The 8,563-nt window shown below is 43.1% G+C and overlaps 1 protein-coding gene across 1 annotated transcript; it reads left to right on the forward strand.

Moving 5' to 3' along the window:
• The first annotated feature begins 5,567 nt into the window (after positions 1-5,567).
• LOC140819168 (uncharacterized) lies at positions 5,568-7,961 on the forward strand. Its single transcript, XM_073179177.1, has 4 exons — positions 5,568-6,005; positions 6,147-6,528; positions 6,958-7,198; positions 7,907-7,961. The coding sequence occupies exons 1-4, from the start codon at positions 5,568-5,570 to the stop codon at positions 7,959-7,961; spliced, it is 1,116 nt and encodes a 371-aa protein (XP_073035278.1).
• The last annotated feature ends 602 nt before the right edge of the window (positions 7,962-8,563 follow it).

Here is an 8,563-nt window from a genome sequence, read left to right on the forward strand (position 1 = left end):
ATTGAGACAAGGCGAGAACACTAATGTTAGTTATAAACAGTGTAAGAGATTTACCCGGGTGGACGCGTTGATGTCTCGAGCCACCCGAAAGTGCTTTCTCGACTCAATTTCCACCACTTCTTGCTCCTCTTTCGCAACAAAATGTACTTCTCTCTCTCTGGCCACCTCCACTTGACTCTCCTTCCCCTTCCCCTCCCTTCTTGCCTTCTTCTGGTCTACTCGAACAGTCTCTCCATAACACTTCCGAGAAGAGGGTTGATCTCCCTTGACTTCCCCGACCCGTCCTCGAACTGAAAATTTAATTTTCTGGTGATAAGTGGAGGCCACAGCTCTCATCTCAGTCATAGCTGGCCTCCCCAAGATGATGTTGTACAAGGACGGGGCATCCACCACTGTAAAGACCGTCATCACAGTTTTCCTCAAGTCCCCGGTTCCCAGAGTTAGTGGCAGGGTGATTTCCCCCTCATGATACACAGCATGTCCAGCAAAACCGAATAGGGCAGTCTCAACTGCCTCCAACTGATATCATTGCAAATCCATTTGGACAAGTGCTTCTTTAAAGTTGGCATTGACAGAGCTGCCATTGTCAACAAATACCTTTAATACATCATAATTAGCCACTCGGGCCTGGATGACAAGAGCGTCATTGTGGGGTAGACTGACTCGCCTAAGGTCTTATGGGCCGAAGCTTATTAATCCTCGGCTCGGGGAAGGGTCCTTCCTCTCAGTTTGTCTACTTCTTTCTTCCCGGGAACTCGCTTCCTCCCTTCTGCTTCCACTCGGGATGTCTATTGACTTCTGGGGAATATTTGGTCTGAGAAGTCTAGACAACCAAGGTGGCTATCTAGACTTATCTCGAGGAGGATGAGATGCTGGCACAGAACTCCTACTGGATTCCTTCCTCAGGGTTCGACATTCATTCGTGTTGTGAGAACACTCTTTGTGAAGGGTGCAGAACCCTCTCTTCTCTGGTCTTGGTTCCCTCGCCATTGCAATGGGAAGCGGGGCTATGTCTGAACTGCATTCTTGAATTTCTCGATCTCGGGCAATTCTCAGAGGTACATGAGAGAAATGTCCTGGACCGCTTTTCTTTTGAGCTCTTTCCTCGGGCTTGACCACCCGGTCTCCTCTGGCTCTCTTCAAAGCTTCTCTCTTTTGGTTCTGCGCCTCTTCTATGTTAATATATTTCTTTGCCCGGGACAAGAGACCTTCGAAGTTCCCGGGCAATTTCTTGGTCAGGGATTGGAAAAAATCTCCCTCCCACAATCCTTGCATAAAAGCTATGACTTTTGTCTCTGGAGCACATGCGGGAACCTCCAGAGCTACCCGATTGAATCGCTTTATATAAGCTCTCAGAGTTTCGTCTTGGCCCTGCCTTACTTCGAATAGACTGAAGGCAGTCTTCTTGTATTTCTTGCTGCTGCTAAATTGATGCAAGAATACCTTTTGAAAGTTTTCAAAACAGTGAATGCTCTGCGGTGCCAGCCCTTCAAACCACCTTTGTGCAGAGTCGACCAGGGTAGTTAAAAACACTTTACATTTGACCTGGTCCCCATAGCAATGCAACATGGCCATATTTTCAAAGCGAGCAAGATGCTCCTCGAGGTCAGAACTCCCGTCATAGTCCTTGATTGTGCCTGACTTGAATGCCCGGGGAGTGGTTCCCGGACAATGGTATCGGAGAATGAGCAACCCTTGACAACTTGAGCACTGCCCTTAGATCCAACTTTCCCCTCCAACACTCTCACTTTCTTCCTCAACTCTTCTAATTCCACTGCCACAGTAGGAGATTTAGAACCTGTGCTTGACTCCCTCTCCTCTTCCCTTCTTTCTTCCTCCTGCGGCTGCTCATGTTGCTGCTCGGGTTGATTGGAATGATGAGTGGTGGTCTTCTTTGCCATGGCTGTCTTAACAGCATCATCTACAATTTTGGTCAACTCCTCAGGAGTTAAATGGATGGTGGGCTGGGGACCGTTAGGTGGGGGGCCACCTGCACCAGAAAGACGGGTGTTGTTCTCTTCCTGGACTCGGGAAGTGTCTTGATTTACTCTCCTAGTAGCGGCACCAATGATGCAACCCGGGCGAAAAGGACGAGTCGGGTCGGGTACTCTACCAGATTTTCTATCAAGATGTTGAAGGAAATATGAGTTGAATGTTTAAACTGAACTTCTTTCCTCCTTGATCAATTTGAGAGATCTGCGAACAAGAAAAGAACCACGTGAATGGGCGCCGGAGGGGTGTCCGGCATAGCCACTCCGATGCTTAAGTCAGCAGGGAAATCAAGAAAGAAAACCAATGTAGCCATGTGATGGCTGTGAAATTGGTGTGGAGAGTGGAAAGTAAATGAACAATGAATGAGAGCATTCAATGTGTGAATTAATATCTGAGTAGAGAGTAAATGCTAGTAAAGAACTTTGTATTTATAGTAGAGGATGCAATGATGACCTCGTTTTTTGTGTTGAGCATTAATTATAGTCGGGCGGCTGATTATGCCCTATTGTCCTGACATGTCAAATCCATATTAGTCACATCCAGCCCACCTGATTTTGTTAACCATTTATGTTATTGTCAGAGATAGGTCGGCTGTGCATACTCTATCAAGTCGGCGCAATTAAATGCCTCACTCATATCGAGTTGGCCTGGGTAGAATACTTCTCGGGATCTCTTATGAGGGTCCGGGTGTATAACGTCCCGATAAGATTATGTCCCGGGTTCTCCTATGGCCTGGCCTCTTACTGACCAGCCCCTTGCATGAATTCTTCAAGTCATATACTCCTCGGCTCGGGGAAGGGTCCTATGACTCGGATGTCAATCCATTTTGTCGCTTTATTGACCCGGGAGCATTTCATCCTTCTGACCCGGGCACCCTCCATGGATAGGCTCCATGGCCCGGGACGTCCCGGGCACCATCCATGACTCGAGACATCCCAGTGTATCAGTGGTCTTGGTCGCGGCCATGGTTTTGAAAACAATCGAGGTAGTTACTTCTATAACTCATCTCAAAAAGGCGTCACAAACCACTCACTAAAAATACATCATGAGAACATGAGTGTTAATGAAATCACTCAAAACGATTTGAATATTCTTGTTTTAGATGCGGCACTCCGGGACATTGGTCTCGTATTTGTCGAGCCCCCGATCACTTTTGTAAGCTCTATAAAGAATCAATAAAGGGAAAAGAAAAAGTGACCAACTTCACTGAACACAGTGACCGTTTGAGTGATTCAACTCATTTTGATGCTACAGATTTTATGAATGATTTCCTTGAAAATGATCAATTTATTGGTGGAATAGAAATATAAAATATTTTATTTTTCATGTGCTCATATGCTAATATTTTATTTTATAATTATGATATGCGCTATATTTTTCAATAAATTACATATGTATTGTGAGTAATTTTTTTCATTGTATATATATTTTTTTGAAGTTCAAATATGGAAATGCTATGAATAAAAAGCTAAACAAGGAACTAATCCCATGGAAGTTTGCATACCTGATAGTGGTACAATACACACTATTCTTCGAGATAAAAGATATTTCTTGGAACTAAAACCAACAAAAACAAACTGAACGAAAATGGTGTAGTTGAAATAAGAAATTGTACGCTTAAATAAGTAGCTAAAACAATGCTTTCTGATTCTAGTATATATTAAAGATTTTGGGTGAAGCAGTAAACACTACGTGTTATACTCTGAATAGATCAATTATTAATAAAAATCATTTGAAAACACCGTATGAGGTCTGGCATGGATAGAAAAGTGTGGTGTCCTACTTCAGAATATTTGGCTGCAGATGTTTTATTCATAATAATGGCAAAAATTATTTGAAAACTTTTGATGTTAAATCTGCAGAAGAAATATTTTTGGGTTATTCATCAGTTACTAAAGTTTATATAGTGTTTAATAAATGTACTTTGAATGTAGAATAATCAATTCATGTTATATTTGATGAATCTGCACTAACTGATAAGCCAACTGATCCAGTTGAGCTAACTGATTGTAATGACCCGAATTCCTATTTTGAATGAAGTATTAATTAAGAGATAATTAATGAGTGGTTAATTAAGTATTATTAAGGAATTGATAATTCGGGTTTAAGGTGTTGGTATCCACCGAATTTTAAATGGATAACCCGACCTACTTCGGATTACATTATCTCGAGAAATCCAACTAGACCAGTGAGACTCAGACACGTGGCAGATAAGAATGGTTCATATTTTCTGAAATAGTCCGGATGCAGCCTATAAATGGAAGCTGGTTCTTTTGTTTCCTTCACCGCATTCTTCAGAGAGAGTTCTAGTTGTACCTTAGGTTTTCTAGCCAGTTTCTAGGGCACTTGGGTGTCGAGAAGTTTCGGAGCTAGTGTCGACTCGAGGAGGGTCGGTGTACTGAGATCGAGACATCATCAGCGGGCTGACGACGGACGCATGTATAATCCTAAATCCTTAGATAGTGATTTAAGGGTCATTAGGGAGATCTTTGTAGCATGTTTGATCTGGTTTGTTAGTGATTTCTTTATGTTGGTATTGTCTAGGTTCAGAGCTTTCTGTCAGATTATTTTAGTGAGGTACGTTATGTACTGACTGAGATATCCAAGCGTAGTATACACACTTATATGCTGCATATTTATCTGTTGCATGATACATGTTTTACTGCTTTGGCATATTATGCATGACATATCATGTTGAGCCTGATATCTTTTGAGATATACCTCGTTTGTTGGGGCCGCTCAGCCCTATTCTGTATTGTGGACGATGGAGCATCGAGAGCTACAGTGTCCGACGGGACCCGCGGGCTCTGATGACCTGGACATTGCAGGTCCACGTCTTGATGATGAGTGTGGGAGCCAAAACATGCCTAGGGCAGATCAGAGACTACACACTCAGGCGCCTCTAGACTGAGCATGAGATTCTTGACTTGATCCCTGATATCCGAGCATATTGCATTTCGCATGCATCATATTAGTTTGTATACTCGTACATTCTCGTATTGGGCGATTGTCGCTCACGTCCTTGTTTTCATCTTGGGCACCCCATTCAACGGTGCAGGTCTTAGGTTGGACGGTTCGGACGACCAGGGCAGTGGCTAGAGCAGTTGGGTTTTCGGTGGTGATCCAATGGAGGTTTTCTGTGGTTTATCGTTTTCTCGTTCAGGGTTATGTTTTGTACTTGTTATGGTTGTATTAATGTTTAAGACTGCTGTTATTGTTTTGTTTTCGTTTGGGTTGTAAGATGATTAAGTATTTGGTTTCCGCTGTTTAATTGTTGGTATTAAGTTTAATGTTGCATGTTTATTAGTCTGTTTAGTAGTGGCTCGGGTAAGGGCGCTACATTTGGTGGTATCAGAGCATGCAAAGATTTTTGGGACATTAGTAATTTTGTTTTGAGGATTTAGAGGTTGATTTTAGTTTCCTTTCAGATGTCAGGAGATGGAAGCAGTCACGGTAGTGTGGGACATGGCCGTTATGGCGACGATGAGGCTGGCAGAGAACATCGTCGTAGAGATCGTGACGGAAGGCGTCACCGAGATCATGATGAAAGGAGATGTAGGAACCGTGTCAACATTATGGATTTCATGAAGATTGGACCTCCACCGTTGACCGGTGACGAGAATGCTGATGTTGCTGAAGCTTGGGTCGATATCATGGAGCAGTGTTTTCGAGTGTTGCACTATGACGAGGATGAGAAGATGGAGGTAGCTGATTTCATGATCCAAGGAAAAGCTCGGAAATGGTGGAAACCTGTTTCTGCCATTCTAGTTCAGCAGCATGGGCGGATTCGTTGGGAACATTTCCGTCAGGCCTTCATCAATCATCACTTTCCGCCAGCTCTTCGCCAGGCGAAGGAGATGGAACTGTTGACCATTAAACAAGGAGATTCGAACATTGAGGATTATCAGAAACGTTTTACGGATCTGTTGCCGTATGCTCCTCACATCAGTGAGAATTCTGCAGCAAAATATTCTCACTTTTTGAATGGTTTGAACCAGGAGATTTTTGATCGGGTTTCTGTCTGTGATGATCCTACTTCGTACGAAAGATTAGTGAATCGTTGTCGTCAAGCCGAGATCAGTATTGCTAGGAGGAAGGCTATGCAAGCTAGCAAAATTTCTAGTTCGTTTGAACCAAGGGGTTAGTCTTTCAAGAAGTCTGTATCTTCTTCTTCTTCCGGTTCTGGAGTGGTGCACAGCTTTGGCAGGAAAAAGATGCAATGTGGCCACTGCGGAGGCAATCACCCGACGGAGAATTGTCGAAGAGCAACAGGTGCATGTTTCAATTGTGGAGGTTTTGGTCACATGAAGAGGGATTGCCCTAATTTGGGGAATCAGAGTGGAGGCGGAGGTTCTATGTCAGGGTCTTATAGTGGAAAACAGTCTGAGGCCACTGTTCAACAGAAAGGATTTCCTTCTCAAGGTTCTCGTCGTGGAGGAATATCGCAAGGATCTCAGCAACGCCCACGAGTTCAGGGGCAAGTGTTTGCCTTAAACCAAGAGCAAGCTGAGGAGCATAACGAGAGAGTCATTGCAGGTAATTTTCTTTTATGTGGTATTCCTGCATATGTATTGATTGACACTGGGGCATCGCATTCATTCATAGCATCAATGTCTGTTAATAAGCATAAACTACCCTACGTGTCATTAAATATTTTGTTGTCGGTGTCTACACCGATGGGACAAGAGGTTTTAGCTAAGCGACTTGTAGTAGACTGTTTGCTAGAGTTTGAGGGAAATTACTTGTCTGCCAATTTGATGATATTGGCTATGGAAGATTTCGATTGTATTATGGGAATCGACCTATTGACTAAGTATAGGGCGACGGTAGATTGTTATCAACGTCTCGTTCAGTTTCGTCCAGAAGGAGACGAGAATTGGTTCTTCTTCGGTGAAGGGGCTCGACCTCCAATGCCAGTAGTGTCTGCTGTAAAGGCACAACGGGCTTTAGCAAAATGAGGAGAAGGATACCTCATTTATGCTGTTGACGTATCAAAGGATGCAATCGACGTGAAGAACATTCCAGTTGTCGATGAATTTCCTGATGTTTTTCCCGATGAAATTCCTGGATTTCCTCCAGAGAGGGAAGTGGAAGCGGAGATAGAGTTGGTACCAGGAACCGCACCTATCTCCAGAGCGCCTTATAGATTGGCACCAACAGAGATGAAAGAGTTGAAACAACAGTTACAAGATCTTCTTGACAAAGGGTACTTTAGACCCAGTGTGTCTCCCTGGGGAGCACCAGTGTTGTTCGTTAAAAAGAAAGATGGGTCTATGCGGCTTTGCATAGATTATCGGCAGTTGAACCGAGTAACAGTCAAGAATAAATACCCGTTGCCACGGATTGATGATTTGTTCATCAACTGCAAGGGACTTCAGTGTACTCGAAGATCGATTTACGGTCTGGATATCATCAACTTCGAGTTCATCAACGTGATATCTCTAAGACTGCATTTCGAACAACGTATGGGCATTACGAGTTTCTAGTGATGCCGTTTGGTTTGACGAATGCTCTAGCAGTATTTATGGATTTGATGAACCGAGTATTCCAGGAGTATCTTGACAAGTTTGTCATTGTCTTTATTGATGACATATTGGTATACTCTCGTAGCCTTGAAGAGCATGCACAACATTTAAGGTTTGTGTTGCTAACCTTAAGGAATCACCAACTGTATGCTAAGTTGAACAAGTGCGAGTTTTGGCTCGACAGAGTTGTCTTCTTGGGACATGTTATATCCAAAGATGGGATATCAGTGGTTCCTAGCAAGATCGAAGCAGTGTTGAGTTGGGCACGACCGGAATCAGCTCAAGAGATAAGAAGTTTTTTAGGTTTGGCAGATTATTACCGGAGATTCATCTCAGGATTTTCTCAGATTGCCAAACCATTGACTCAACTGACGTGTAAGAATGTGCAGTTCGAATGGACTAATGATTGTGAAAATAGTTTCAATGAACTGCGTCAACGTCTGACAACTGCACCAGTTTTAGCTCTGCCATCTGGATCAGGAGGGTACATTGTGTACACTGATGCATCACTTCAAGGACTTGGGTGCGTTTTAACCCAGAATGGTCATGTGATTGCATATGCATCCAGACAGTTGAAGAAGCATGAAGAGAATTATCCAGTTCATGATCTGGAATTGGCAGCGATTGTGTTTGCTTTGAAGATTTGGCGACATTATCTCTATGGAGAGAGATTTGAGATTTTTACAGATCACAAGAGTTTGAAGTATATCTTCACTCAAGCAGAGTTGAATATGCGCCAAAGAAGATGGATGGATTTGTTAAAGGATTATGATTGTGAAATCAAGTATCATCCAGGATCAGCAAATCTTACAGCTGATGCTCTTAGTCGCAAGGTGAGATTATCTGCACTTCAGACAAGTTTCATATCAAGTGTAATCCAAGATTGTTGTTCTCTGGGATTTCACTTCCGTCATAAGAAAGGAATGGAACACATTCGAGTAACGAGCATTTTATCTGAACCGATGTTGTATGCCAAAATCAGAGAAGCTCAGTTTTCTGATCCGAAGGTGGAAATGTTAGCAAGGTTAGCTAACGGAGACAACACA

This window comes from Primulina eburnea, chromosome 18, assembly GCF_022965805.1.
Source record: "Primulina eburnea isolate SZY01 chromosome 18, ASM2296580v1, whole genome shotgun sequence".
Classification (NCBI taxonomy): Eukaryota; Viridiplantae; Streptophyta; class Magnoliopsida; order Lamiales; family Gesneriaceae; genus Primulina; species Primulina eburnea.

Coding starts and splice junctions, on each gene's coding strand:
- LOC140819168 (XM_073179177.1), top strand. CDS start 5,568: ATGGATTTCATGAAGATTGGACCTCCACCGTTGACCGGTGACGAGAAT. Junction 6,006..6,146: donor ACCAGGAGATTTTTGATCGG/GTTTCTGTCTGT, acceptor TAGTCTTTCAAG/AAGTCTGTATCTTCTTCTTC. Junction 6,529..6,957: donor TAACGAGAGAGTCATTGCAG/GTAATTTTCTTT, acceptor AATGAGGAGAAG/GATACCTCATTTATGCTGTT.